This window comes from Brachycentrus maculatus, unplaced genomic scaffold (assembly GCF_059751285.1).
Source record: "Brachycentrus maculatus isolate JH-2025_06_01 unplaced genomic scaffold, ASM5975128v1 h1tg000781l, whole genome shotgun sequence".
NCBI classification, from domain to species: Eukaryota; Metazoa; Arthropoda; class Insecta; order Trichoptera; family Brachycentridae; genus Brachycentrus; species Brachycentrus maculatus.
The window spans coordinates 375743-391731 of record NW_028281509.1 but is presented as its reverse complement, the minus strand read 5'-3'; the positions used below and the strand labels follow the sequence as shown (position 1 = coordinate 391731).

The following is a 15989-nucleotide window of genomic DNA, read 5'->3' as shown; positions in this document are numbered from 1 at the left end:
ATAATAAAAACACAAATATTTCTCTTTATTAACAAAAAATGAATATTACGTTTATGCTATATGTATGTGTTACTGTTTATGGTACAAGTAAATAGGGGTGAAACATAAATATTATTTAGTTGGCGATACATTAATGTCAACCACACTATCCAACCCTTAGGAAGGTTTCCATCGATTACTCCGAAAACAATATATTTAATTTACGACAAACTACATATCTTGGAAACACCAAAATTGCACACCTGCCGGTCACTGACTAGGAAGCCATTCACTGTGGCAAAATATATTAAAGTAATTCGTGGTTTCGGTCTTGGTATTCTTTCCACGGCCTGTGCAATGTTAGCAATAATATCTGGAAAAGAAAATACTAATAAATCAATCTAACAGAAAATGTTTTAGTAAAATACCCTAGATACATCTATTGATATTAAATATATATATATATATATATATATATATATATATATATATATATATATATATATATATATATATATATATATATATATATATATATATTTATATATATATATAAATGCATTTATGTATTTAAATAGTGTGTACATTTTTTCGATACATTTTATTTTTTGACATAACTGGCCGACGACTGGTTTTAAAAGTCGAGAAAAAGTTATTTTCTCTGCGTGGGTAAAACGTTAACTTTTGTTTAGATTCTACGTCCTTTTTATGCTTATTTTTGCATGCTTATAAAATTATACTTGTAACAAATAAAAGCAAAATATATATGACGTTTAAAGTAATCTAAGTTTCATAAAGATTAAATAAAAAATAACTTTCTTACTTCAAACTTTAGGCCTTCGGGGAAATTCCGTATTTCAACATTCATTATATTATAAGAACATTGTTATCTTTATCCATTCTCTATATTTAATACATTATACAGTACTTCACTGAGTAATTAAAAAACTTTTAGTCGGTTTTGCACGCTATGTGAAATATTTTTTCTTGATAATTTATTTTCTTTTTAAGTAAATAAGAAAATGGTTATATCATCTTATGGTGAGCTATATCAAATTTATCAGAATCTAATTTTAAATTGAATACATTTAAAGAACACCAGAAAAATACCCACAAAATGGATACATGTGGATATACAAACATTAATTCAATGAAACATTTTGGTTTTATTTACTAAAATGATCAATAAACATAATTTTCGTTTATCAGCAATTAAATACATAGTGTCGCAAATTCAAAGAATGTGAATTTTATTTAACTGTCTGAAGAAATAAATACTTACTTAAAATATTCCTGTAAAAATATCGATTTGTGATATTCTATCCGAAAAACAAAACAAATTCAAAGAGAAAGTTTACGGGTTTTCGGTCCCCAGAAATGATTGTAATCATATTTCCTACCTCACGCCTGCAACTTCCAATGTATAATATTACCTATTTAGATACTACGTGAGACGTAACCTTCCCCAAGGTGATATCATCTTCCCAATTTTGGGTTCCCACCCCCCAGGATGGAGTAAACTCAGAAACCTCCCCAAACACTTGGGATCATATTCAGAAAGACAAAAACAAAATTATTCAAAAGGAACATGGAGACTGCCAATATTATACATACTTTCCGTTTTTAAACTCGAAAACCTTTTGTTGACAAAGAAACTCGACAGCGAAAAATTGAAAAACTATTGTTTTACGAAAGTTGTTTTGTACAAATAAATATTGCGAACTCAATTCCTTGAGGCGATTTAAGTTTTCTTTGACGTGTACAAACAATTGTTTCTTTTGCGAGTATTGATGTATTTTTCATACAATTTTACACACCTTTCTTCTTTCACCATTAATTCTTCTTGGCGTCTAACCAAAAACTTAGCAGTTACTTTTACTTAGCAGTTACTTTAAAAAAAAAATTCTTAAAATACTTTACGTGAAATAAAAATATCGATACATTTTTTAAAATGTTTAATGATAAAAAAAAAAACAAATCTTTGTATAAGGGAAACCATTCACTTATATACTCGTAACACTTATTTCTTATTCTTATTATTTATAATTGTAATTAGATAAAAACGAATGACTATATTCTTATATATGTTCTATCAAAATGTTTTTTTGGGCAATTTGTTTTTTTTTATTAATATGTAAATATTATTTTAAACTCAATCCTATTTCATCCGAATTTATCAATTTTAGAAGAGGAATTTAAACTGAACCACAAAGCAGAATAATATTGTTACACAAACAAAACCCGGGATATATATATATATTTATTTTATCTCTTTCATATTGATGGGAATAAAAAAATCCTACGGTTTTGTGGTTTATATGAATAATTCTTTTTTATGGGAAGGTATGTACGTGTGGGGTTTAGAAATATATATCGGAGAATAAATAGTGTCTACTTGAAATAAAACATATAGCTTTTCGCCGGATTTCATTCCGTCACTTATAATTTCATATCTGAGGAAAGAAAACCCTTTGTTTACGACATTGGAGAAATAAGAAGGAATAAGATGCTCTCTGGACCCGGAGGATTAGAAAGATAAGCCATGTCCCTTTCCCGTTTGGGCTTAGACTTTAAAGGATGTAAAAAAATATTTGACGATTCCGTCCACGAAAGCAATCGCCGCAATGAATAACAGCTGTGTAAGCTTTTAACGTAAGAAGGAGACTTGAATACAAATTGATTCTGGCTTGTTACCTCATACCCATCCCTATTAACAACCTTTATCCTTACTGTCATTGTGCCCACCCTGTCACATTCCTTCTATTCCTTTCGTCTTCCCCAACCTCCCTGTCTCTCTTGTTTCAATGGCCGAGTACAAACTGGCCCTAGCGATCTTCTAGTATTAGTCTGGAATCGGTCAAATTCTTAACCAACTGCCTAATCCTTCCAGATCATTTGAAATGGAAGTGACTGAGATGTCTCTCCTACTTCGTTAAGACAGCTAGAATAATATCCTCTGATTTTCTCTTCCTGTCAGAATCAAGTTTAACTACCTAAATACTTGTGAGAGCTAATATCATTTAATTCCATTTGAGATTGTGTAATTATTTTTTTATGATCATACATGGTAAGTATTTTATATGATCGTATAAAGCATATACTAAATAAAATTATCAAATTATATACTAAAATACGTACTAAAAATGTATGTTAATGATTATTTTTCAGTTTGAATTATAAAACAGATAATACCATTTTCAATTTAGAAAGACAGTCGAACAAGAAGTATAATATACGAGGTCTACAATAAAATTTCCAATAAAATTGCATACAGAAACCTAATAAAATTCTTTTGAGGAAGAAAATTCCAAATTCGCGATTTTTTTTAGTGCGTCGTAAATAATTTTTGGAAGCTGGTATTTCCGATCGAAGCCGTTAAGTAATGAATGGTTATTATTACCAAACTTCCAGAGCTTCGAAATACTAAAAGAGATATACGATTATAGTCTATGTTTGGCAGTGACTGTGTTACGTAAAAAATAAAATATGGTAATAAAAACTCAATCCAAGAGCGAATTTTGTATATTACGTTATACTTTAAATTTGAATAGAAATACATTTTGAAACCACACAAAATATTGTTTTCAGGTTATTTATCCGTTTTTGGTGTCAGACCAAATCGTTTTTCTCTCAAATGGCGTTTTAATAAAATGCCATTTGTAACGTGGTGTCTTCTCGACCGCTCTGTTAACACATTATTAATTTTTTTAACGTTGTCCGTACCGAATGGTGCATATACAGTGCGTTTGATTTATACATATATTGTTTACTAATAGAAGGCAAGGGGAGAAAATATTGAATGAAAAAAACCTTTTATTTATTTAAACCTTACGGACAAATCGTCAAAGGTAAGGCGCCGACTAAGAGTCTACAAACTCGGCCAAAATACCTGTATAATTTTGATAAAGTGAGAATATACCTGTTGTAAGTTGTAAAATAATACAAACAAATGATAAGCTAATATTAATACCTCATATTACTATATGAAGTCTCCATCCTTGCCAACATTTTTTGTTCCAACAATGAGTTCTTGAAAAGCTTAGAATTAGCTTATAATTTGCTTTATAATAAATATTGGCTTACAATCAAAAGATTACTTCAAAAGATAGTTATTTTTTATACATTTGTAATAAAAAAAATAATAAAGCCAATTTCAACTATGTTTCGGCCACAATTAAAACTGGCTTCTTTCGAGTACTATGATACTAAAATTGTCATACCATAGTTTATTGCAGAATTATTTATAAGTTTTACCCCAAAAATATTTTTTTGGGACTGTTAATTAAGTACTAAAAAGTATGAAATATACGTCGATACCTTTCTTGAAGTTAGTAAGTATTTCATGTGCTTGTAAATGTTCTTATGAATAAATTAAACATGTTCAATATTAGAGTTGTAATTTTCACCTGTAGATGAAAATATCTGTTAGTTTTCGAAACTAGGCGTGTATAATAAAATAAAACTCATTAAGTGGTTTATTACAAGTGTTTAATTAAAAAAATAGCATATCATTCCACAAAGTAAATGCCAAATCAAATAATAATATGTTTAGTATTTATTACAAAGTAAAATTCATCAACATTTTAAAATTTCTTGCAAGAAGTTGCTATTCAACCTTTATTTGAAAAATTGAGGTACCAACCCTTTTGCGAATAATAAAATTAATTGTTTTTTATTAATATTTTTAAGTATCTACGGTGTTATTGTGTGTGCATTATTTTAAATCAACTGCTCGGTTGTCCTCATAGTTAAGGGTGGTTACCATCATATCTCCTTGTCATTGTCGTTGTTATTATTCGCGTTTCTTCAACCGCTGTCGAACTTGCGGCAGTGTTCATTTGATCAGTCCATCTTTATACTAGGAATCTTATTTTTTTCTACTACCTTCGACCCTTCCCACTACCATTAACTTTTCAAGGCTGTTATCGTTTCTGCCCATGTGTCCGAAAAACTGATGGACTCGTCTCAAACAGATGGAGGGAATATGGAAAAGGATTAATTATGTATTTATTTCAAAATGGAAGTGGTGTAGCCGCTTATTTAAGTGTCACGTCAATTAGACGGTTATTTTTTAACAAATTATATTGTAATATATTTTTTTCAAACTAAAGCTGAATAAAGATTAAATTTGTATTGGTCACAATCTCACAGTCAATTACTTGTTCGAATATTGTAATAGTTCAAGAATTTTACTAAACGTTCTGTGAAATTGAATCTGTCAACATATGACATTTCACCGATAAATTAATTAAAACGGAAAATGACGGAAACTTCAACATTGCGGTTTTAGGTAAATACGTAAAACTTTTACATTATGAAACTGTGGTAATCGGGCTTAAAATATTCAAAGTTGAACCATCAAATTATTTAAAATGTGTCATGTTAATTAAAATATGTTTCAATCCGACAAATGTCTACCTCTGTGGTGTAACAGATAGCGTGTTTAGCTACCGTGCTGGAGGTTCGATTCCTAGGCGTGGGTGAAAATAAATATTTGTGATTTACACTCTTATATTTTTTAAATATTACCCTTGACTAGTCCCTGAAGCGCAGCTCAGCTGCGCAGCTGATCACCTTGCTTTTATTAAAGTAACGATTAAGATAATACAGCGTCAATACAATACCGTACCCAATGCACCATTGAGTGCGGATAAGATTAAGAAGAAGAAAAATGTTGAATATACATAATGCTTAGTGAGACTATTTTTTTATTTGCATGCTATTATCTTTGCAAAAAATCATACTGAAATACGAGAATATTTAAAATACTATCTGGACTGTCGTCATAATACATTGCCAGATTTGTATTAGATACATTACTATGCACTTGCATATCAAAACCACGAGAGTAATGTGACCGTACCTTACACGCGTCATTTTCATTGTTGCCGTGAGAATACAAGCATGGTCCCTCTCCTAGCAGTTTGCATCAAGGAGGAGCTATGTAAGAACAGTGACAGAATTTATCTGGTTGGAAGCCGTTTAGGAGTTGAAATTCACTGGAGGTTTTCAAAGTGGTTCGAGAAAAATGATCTAACTATGAAAAAAATGTATATTAGTACTGCGAGTTGATTCAGATAGCTTAAGGGTTGTTTGGAACCTTGCTCTCTGGCCAACCGGTGAGCAACCTACTGCCGTCGATATAGCTGCTGTGTCAATTGATCGTTATTTTATCTGTAAAATCATCAATATTGAGTTCAGTTTCCACAAAGTTTCTGCAAGATGAATACTAAGAGAGCCAAATCTTAAATTTAAATTAAAGATTTTAAATAAATGAATAATTAATTTGATTAGGTTTTGGGGTAGCCGGTATCCTTCCGATACTTTTGTAGTCGGTTTTCTAGCTGCTACGTTGATACTAGCAAGCAATTAGAAAATTAATCCGATTAAGATCAAACTTCGATCATACAATAGCTATAGTTCTGATGGTCAAAATGTGAGTGCATATAGCATTAAGATCGAGACACCATCGTTTCCTTGTCGTACAATAAACTTTTGATTTTACTTTAAGAAACAAACTAAAGCTAAACAAAAAGTTGTTGCTCTAAAAGATCTCACCAAGAACTTGTCATGTAGAGTTCATTGTTACTTTCTTCAATAGGCACTAAAATATAAGTATATATCTTTCTTATGAGCTTTTGAGGAAACACATTAAAAAAACTCGTAGTTTAGATTGAGTGTCGGGCTACATTGTTTCTGCTTGATTTCCACAAAAAAGGAATAGTCTTTGAAAATTTATATTTAATAAAGAACTTTGACTATAAAAAGTCACTATTTCCTACACCGTATTCGTACAATCTGGTAAAAAAGGGGGAATCTCTCTTCTGGGCTAAGTCAGTTCTCACACGTTTTACGACCCCCTTGACAGTTTTTATAAAGAAAGTTTGTAAGAAATTGTAAGTGTTCATTTTTATGATCATTCTTTTAAGAATCGCCAAGGATGTTTTTTCTTCATTTTCATCAATAAAATATGCACTCAACAAATCTGGTACTTGAAATTCTTCATACTTACTCAACCAATTAATATTTAAAGTCGCAATTAAAAAAAAAACATTGGTTATAATGTAAATAACTTACCTACTTTTCAAGCATATAATTGAAATATGTATTATTAAATACGACCTGACGTTTATACCAACACAAAAATATACGATCAATAATATAGCTCTATGTTTTTTCTTGTCTGAAAATTGTTGATTTACCCATGAAAATGTATAAATAAGCAACCGTTATACTGTCACGACTAAATACAAAGAGAGTTATGCTTAAAGTACCTGACATGTTTATATATATATATATATATATATATATATATATATATATATATATATATATATATATATATATATATATATATATATATATATATATATATATATATATATATATATAAATATATATATATATATAAATATATATATATATATATATATATATATATATATATATATATATATATATATATATATATATATATATATATATATATATATATATATATATATATATATATATATATATATATATTTATAAATATATATATATATATATATATATATATATATATATATATATATATATATATATATATATATATATGTTTATATAGTTACTATTAAAATATAGTTTGTGTACTTTCTAAAACAGGAAAATTTAAAAAAACAATTTTCCTGTTTTAGAAAGTACACAAACTATATTTTAATAGTAACTATATAAACATATATATATATATATATATATATATAATATATATATATATATATATATATATATATATATATATATATATATATATATATATATATATATATATATATATATATATATAAATATATATTTATAAATATATATATATATATATATATATATGTTTATATAGTTACTATTAAAATATAGTTTGTGTACTTTCTAAAACAGGAAAATTGTTTTTTTAAACTCATTGAATTTCTGGTTGTTAAATTGTTTTAATATTAAGAATGTCTAGTTAAAACTACCACCCTCACATTATTTGCAAATAGAGCAAAAATTGTTTTCCAATTTTATTTGGATAGAAATTTTATAAAATTTTAATGCAGGTATTTTTATTTTATATTATGTTGTGATATAACTGAAATACTGGAGACAAACATTTGCTTCACGTTATAAATAAAAAATATTTAAACGAAAAAAAAATCCGTTATTTATCTGCATTTAATAAAATTGCGCTTTAATAAAAGAGCTACTAAACAAATTTTCAACATATACTTAAATTCTTCTTTATTTTAAAACCTTCGTTTCAAAATATTAAAATTCACACAAATACATTTATAAAAAAATTGAAACGCAAATTTTCTCGTTATGTAAGAAGAATTTAATCCGATTCGATCTCTAAAATTTCAACTGCGTTCAAAAGGGTGTATTTTCTATTTGTATTCATTAAAAATAAATCAAAATAAACAAAATCATTATCTTTTAAAAACGGTAGGTATTCATTCCAATTTAACTTGCAGTATAAATTTTTAAAAACTTAATAATTTATTTCCAGAATTCAATAGCATTTTTAAAGGCACGTTTTCCCCTCTCTTTGTTTATAATTTAATTTTGAAATATCTGAAAGGCATAACTGAAAAAAGTTATTTTCGTGTAGAGCTGCATTTGTAGAGATTCAACGCGTATTTGTAATTATTTTAATGTGTAATTTAACGATTCGATCTTAAGGGTGCTAACTAATTTATATAAGAGATGTTCCCATACTTGACTGACATAAGAATTTATTTTTACAACATGTTTTCAACATTTTAGTTTTTGGTTTCTGCCAATACAATGTAGTCATGAATAAGTGTTTTTAAAAGTGGTATTACACAAAGTAAACAATGAATAATAAGGATTGTGCTGTATTACCATACCACACAGTTATGAATGCTTTTAATATACAAAAAATGGATAGTATTTTTTATCAGCAAGCAAGTTGTTATGTAAAAGCAATCACTTTATATTTTGTTAGGATAACACTTTAAAAATCTCAAAGTGGAATAAACAAGACACGTTTCACGATCCAAATTTTAGGTTAGATTAGCTGGTATCGCTCACATTCCGACAGGGCGAATAAAATTTTATGCCTTTGCTATAAAAACGCACAACCCTCTCTCTCATTTTATTTATTGTCCCTTTTTCAGGAAGCTGATATTGCTATTGCATCTATGACGATCACCTCGGAGCGGGAGAGGGTGATAGACTTCAGTAAACCCTTTATGTCTTTGGGTATATCTATTATGATCAAGAAACCAGTCAAGCAGAAGCCAGGAGTCTTCAGTTTCCTTAATCCGTTATCTAAGGAAATTTGGGTACGTTATAATATGGTTAATTCAGACTTAATACAAATAAATTTTCATGGTTTATTCTAGGAAATTAAATATTTTGTATATGTTTTTATTTATTTATTTTAATCAATTAATATAATGTACTTATTATTTAACCACTATAATATGTTTTTTCAATAAGTGAGTTAATTAATTTTTGAAAAAAAATAGTATATAGTATTTCTAGAAAACTGGATATCAAAATATGAACCACATCTAGAGAACCGTTTAGCGACAGAATTAAAGATCGTCGACTTGATAATTTAAATGTCACAAGCTCTATTCACTTTATTTTCCACAAAAGTTTATAAATATTTGGCATATTTTTAACACTCTTCTGGATTTATTGGATATTTTTTGCACCGTGTTGGATTACATTTTGTCCCACTTTTTTTAATAATTTCTACGAGTCAGCCATTGTACCTTACATTTAATAAAATCCAAATAAAATATTCTCCAATTTACGATATATTTTGGCAGATGTCGAGAAACACGCTGTCTACCATGAGCACTGTTTAGTATTGTCTGTGTTGCTGTTACGTTTATCCAAAAAAACTGCTTTCAGGTATTTTTTTTCCTTTTAGAAATGTTCAAAGCAGTCCAACCAATTATCTCCAAATATTTTTTTTATTGTAAATATTTCACGAAAAGGAAATTTGAAAATCAAATTAATACAGAAATGTTTTCAGTGAAAATAACATGAGTTAATTAGGGTGAAATTAAAACATCAATTTGCTGTACTTTTCCAGTAAATTAAAGATAAATTTTAATCGTCTAAAACTCTGAGCAATTAAATACGAAATTAACTCGGAGAAAAATATTTTAATACAATTTTATTTCTGAATTTTTTTATAGGTAGGTACTTGTAATCATAATAAATTGTGAAATGCAAAAGAATTTTAAATATAGAAAAAAATATCTAGGGGAGAGTGCCCACGAGTGGGACAGAGGATGAATGGGACAATCGTCCTCTAGCCCAAACTGTTGTAACAAAAAAAAATAAAAAAATACTCAACATTAACGTTACGATATTAGACAGATTAATCCTCAAACCACAGTTTTCGACTGACAGTGAAGCGAGTAAGACGCGATACAATTTTTTTGGGTCAAAAAGTAAATTATATACTGTAATTTGATTATGTTTGCACATATAAGTTATGATAAGTGCTCCAATTGATATATACAATTATTTAAGTCGGTCCTCTCCGTATATTATAAAGTAAGTTTCATCAAATTTACTTTAGTATAAATGTATCGATTTATCTATTTTTCTAAAAATCACGCATTTCCTTGAATGGGACGCGTCCAGTGATCATGAATGGGACGGTCCACTTAAAGGGAAAATTGTCCCATTCGTGACGAATACTTTTTATTTACATTAAAAATCGTTTTCGTTACTCGTTTGTATTACACGTATTGTAAACATTATATTGTTTTTAGGTTATAATGCCAAGAACACGCATAACCAACGTTCAAATTAAAGCTGCTGTAGAAGAGGTTTTAAATAAAAAGCAAAATATTAGGTCGGTTGCAAAGACATATGCAATAGGAAAATCTTCTCTTTATAGACATGTCAAACAAGTAAAGGCTGATATTTCTAGTGGTTAGATATTTTTACATACACCTATCATAGGAATAACAGAGCCTATCAGCGGAAGCTAAACTGGCAGGGCACAACGGAGTCCTGGTTCTAACTCTAATGTATGGAAGTGAAACATGGAGTTGGCAAAAGAAGGATAAAAGTAGACTGAGTGCAGTCAAAATGCGATCTCACAGAAGAATGTGCGACAAAACGATCTATGATAGATGTTCGAATAGTGAAATAAGGAAGAAATGCAAAGCTGAGACAAGCATTATCGATGAAATTAAGAAAGGTGTGCTGAGATGGTTTAGACATGTAGAACGAATGAGTGAGGAAAGGACGGTAAAATAAATTTATGAGGCGAATGAAAAACATGGCACGATCAGGAATGCTAAATACTTAAAATTAGTCAGGTTAGGAGTCGTAATAATCAGCGGGTATGAATGAGGAGATGCATGAACGTGGAAGAGGCGAAGAATGTTTGCAAAGACAGAGTGGTGTGGCGTTCTATTCTTTCTGCTTACCACTGCGGGGAAGCGGCGTGATGGTTCGTTAGTTTTTTTTAGTTAGTTTACTCTGAAGCAAGAAGAAATGCTTTCCACGTATTTAAATTCAGCTGGAAGAATATGTTCTACAGTACAGAAAAAAATTAGAAAAGGGAAATCAAGTACAATCTCTGACACTCCAGAAAAGGAGAAGTTTTTGAAAATACAATTATTGAAGAATGGAAAAGGAAAACCTATAGATAGTCCAAAAAATAAGCCCAACGCTAAAAGAGTTTAAAAAACTCATAGAAGAGATTTCAATGAGTGATAACAGAGATATCAGTTCAGATAAATCAGTTGAAATAGAAGGTATATCACTGACAAAAACAAAATGAAAAGAGGATAATAAGTGTCACATATGTGAAGGAGAATACTAATAAAGTGTTATGCAATGGCTCAAACGTAAATTATGTGGCCAATGTAAATTGTGGAATATTAAGATATCTGAACTTTTTTTGCCAAAAATGTTGAATAAAATTTCTTTTGCATGCGTCTACGTATTATATGAAAGTGCCTACCAATTATTTTTGTGTTAAAATATAATTTTTCCATCGATCTTGCATTTTAATTGATGACCCATTCATGGTATACTGGTGTCCCACTCATGGGAGAGTGTTTATGAATGGGACATTTTAGGACATTATTTGAAATCGATTTTTCAGTCAGTTAAGTTAATTTTTTTAGAAAACAAAGTATGGCATATTTGTAGCTAAAAGATTGAATAAAGAGAAACCACGTTTACTTTTTATGATTTATTTTACGGAGAAAAACTAGAGAGGCAAAATCAAAAACGTCCCATCCATGGGCACTCTCCCCTACTATTAGCAAGCGTATTTTGTAAAACAATTACATTTAATAAAAATAAAAATATGTATTCAAATATTAAATGAATTATTCATATGATATGTAACTAGCTGTTTAATCCACATCCACTCGCTATTTAGAGTATATGGAGTACACAAACCTTCTTCGATATCTTTTGTCGGCTCCCAGGTCCTTTGTATCCTCCCTTGCTCTTCCCTCGTGATTTCTCTAGAAACGTCTTCTTTCTCTTCTCCATCGCACAATATCTTCAACACCACAGATTATTCTTATTTCAGAGTTTCTAACTCTGTCGCAAAGTGTTAAGCCTGCAATGGGTCATAAAGTCTTCATTTCGGATGTCCTAAGCAGGCTTTTTTTCTCGCGGTGTCGGCTCTTGTTTCTGTGCCGTATGTCTAGATCGATCTAACGCAGATCTAAGTGCGAGTCTTATAGATTCTCACCTTACTTAAGACAGCGTCATCTGCATAGCATGTTGTGTCGATGTTTTTAACTCCTATGGTGTAGCCCAGCCCTAATGCTTTGTTTGACATCTACAATTATCTTATTCATGATAATATTGAATAAGAAAGGGCTCAGACTGTCTCCTTGCCTGATGCCGACTGCGGCTGGGATTTCCTTTGAGAGATCATTTCCCACTCTAATGCGCATTTTATTCTCATTTTTTAGATTCCTAATTTATTTTTAATAACTAAAAATTTCTCGTCGTGTGACTACTTGTCGGCTCACTGAAAAACAAAGATATTTTCGTAATCAAACTTTTCGAGAAATATAACAAAAAAAGTTGTTAAGTAAATGAATACCGTTATCTAAAAAACATGTTTTTTTAGTAGAGAGAAGTGGAGCATTTTTTTAAAACTCTAATTTAAAATTGGCTAAAATGAAAATTATTGTCTTTACGACAGCATACTTAATAGCAATCAAAACGTAATAATTTTATATTTATTTGGCAAATGCATAAAATAAATCATACCTTCATCAATATTTTCCATATTCAACTCTTTTCGCAAGATTTATATTAAAGCACAGATACGTAAACTTACACCGCGCTGTCTTCAAAGATACTTATTGATTTTGTCACGGAATTGGCAAACACTCTTTAATTTTGCCAAACGTATGCGACAGAAAAAGTATTTTTTTAAACAGTGTTTCGATAAAGCGCAATACGTTTTTATGTGATTTTTCTATATTTTGATTTTTTTCATGACCATGAAATTTTTACTACTTTCCAGTTAATATTCATACATTGATCACCGTGCGGTGGGAGCCCGATTCTAAGTTTTTTTATACAGGCGCATATGCCTCGGTCAATTGAATCACATTTTTGCAAATAGTTGTGATTAAATAAGGGTTGCTTCGTCCCATTTATTCCTAGTTCCTTTCAAACTACCGCAATTCTTGAATTCTTCATAAACATTTGTTCTCAATGTTAAGATAAGGCTATTCTGTGCCCTTGTAAGGTGCCATGTGTCACAGTTGCTAATGCATGCTTTTGATAGATGACTATTGGTGTTCACCAGTTACAAATCCGGTCTACAGAAGGCCTTCGTACTGTCGAATGCAATGCCAGCAAATCTTGAACGTTCTCCCAGTTTCCCTTTTTTTTACTGATGTCATTTCTTGTTATGTGAACTCGCAAATTTCACAAGATTATTTTATTTATATTATTCATATATTGAATAATTGGATAAGCAAATATTGGACCGATTTCCTCCTTATTTCATCAATACACCAAATCTTAAAGACAAAACCTCAGCTCATTTTAGTAACATAATAACAATTATTTAATTAAAAAATAATCCATTTTTTCCAGTTACATTCCTTTAAAAAAAGACTCCGGGTCACAAAAGCCTAAAACTAATATATCTTATGCAACCTTGAGTTCCTTAGATTTTTTTTAAATTTTTTTACACCTTCCTCCCTGTACTGAATCTTTTTCCATTTTCCTTATATCACCATTATCTCATCAATTTTATTTCCCTCCTACATCCAAGAATCTGGAGCGATGACTAATTACTTAGTGCAATTAGCGTTCCAATTAATACTGCTCTGATCTAAAGCGGCATCTTATCCACCATCTGTGTGGGGATGGGTTTATTACAATAAGAAGAAAACAGGGATTAGCAGAACAAAGTTTTTAATAATTTTTGTCAATTTGTAAATATTTTTTTAATTTTTCCATAGGTTTGTGTCATCTTCAGCTATATTGGAGTCAGCATCGTCCTCTTCATGGTATCCAGATTCTCTCCGTATGAGTGGAGAATGATTCAAACTACTGATGGTCAAGTTCCCGATCAAATATCTCAAGTCACCACAAATCAGGTTAAAACAAAAAAAGTTTCTTGAATGTTTTTCGCAGATACTTTGTGGCACATTTAAAGAACTTCATGAAATTAAACAACTTTGTACTAACCACATTTTTATTATTAGTCCACTTTAACCTACCGGTTTTGACCGGAACCTTGTCATCATCAGGGTTTATTAAATTTTAAAACTTTAAAAACTTTAAAATACTCATAACTAATTACATTCCCTTACCAAAAATTATTTAGTTTTTTGTGGGGGAATGTAATTAATTGTGAGTATTTTAAATTGTTAGAATTTATTAAACCCTGATGATGACAGGGTTTAATAAATTCAGTTGTTTAATTTTATAAAATTTCTAAAAATAGTTTATTTACACAAGTATTTTTACCAAAAATTCACCCCTAAAAATTGTTGAATTAACCAAAATATAAATCAAAATATATTTTTCTTAGACTTTTTGTTTAACTTGTTTGCCATCCTCTCTGTGACGCACTAAAAGATTTGTATAATTCACAATTTATTTTTGTACTGCATGATTTTTCATATAAAAATAGTAGTATTAAAATTTCAATTTCAATTCCACTATTTTTAACGAAATTTCAAAAAACTAGTAGCAACAAATGTAGCTACAATTTTGATAAAATATAAACGCATGTATCACAAATAAGCACATTTTTTACGCAATGATTGTATTAATACAATGAACCCTGCCCTTAACTTTCCTCTTGTTTTTACTAATTAAAGACAGAAATTATATTAATGGCAAACTTTTTCCAATTTTAATGCTATCTCGAAAACGTTTAACATAGACTTGTTCGAGATTAACCGCCGAAGTGTGCGACGCTTGCTATCCGAATAATGGTTAATTTTGCATATGTGTGCGTATGTGTGTGTGTGTGTGTGTGTGTGTGTGTGTGTGTGTGTATGTGTGTGTGTGTGGGGGGGGGGTTGCGTGTGTGTATATGTGTGTAGTGTGTCCATGTGAGCGTATGTGTGTAAGTGCGTTTGTTTGCGAATGAATGTTTTTATATATCATGTAAATATTTGTGGAGACCTGTAATTGGCTTTGTGTTTATTGTTTTTTTTTACTGTTTTGTGTGTGAAGCTGTTGATTTTCCTAAAATAAAAAATATTTAAAAGTACGTTTATTTCGTAACCCACCTGATGATTTAATATTTGAATCCACTCGGATTACGTGATCCAACGAATCTCAGGAAATATATCCCCGCTATGAAATTCTCATTAAATATCTTCCCTTAACTTGTCTTAATAAAATTAATTTAAGTTTATTTACGATATAATAATACAACGACTGTTTAAACTAAACCCGATCCTTTTAAATTCCAACCTCGCTGAAACAATGTTCGCCGATAAATTTTAAACGATCAGCGCCAACAATGGAAAGGTATTATAGTT

General features: G+C 29.7%; 1 protein-coding gene across 1 annotated transcript in view; it reads left to right on the top strand.

Annotated features, from left to right (window-relative positions):
- The window catches only part of GluRIB (Glutamate receptor IB), a 229210-nt gene that overhangs the window by 197912 nt on the left and 15309 nt on the right, over positions 1-15989 (top strand). Inside the window, exons 10-11 of the mRNA XM_088275073.1 lie at positions 9135-9302; positions 14451-14588. Coding sequence (XP_088131199.1) covers positions 9135-9302; positions 14451-14588 — 306 coding nt within the window. The remainder of the gene's footprint in view (positions 1-9134; positions 9303-14450; positions 14589-15989) is intronic.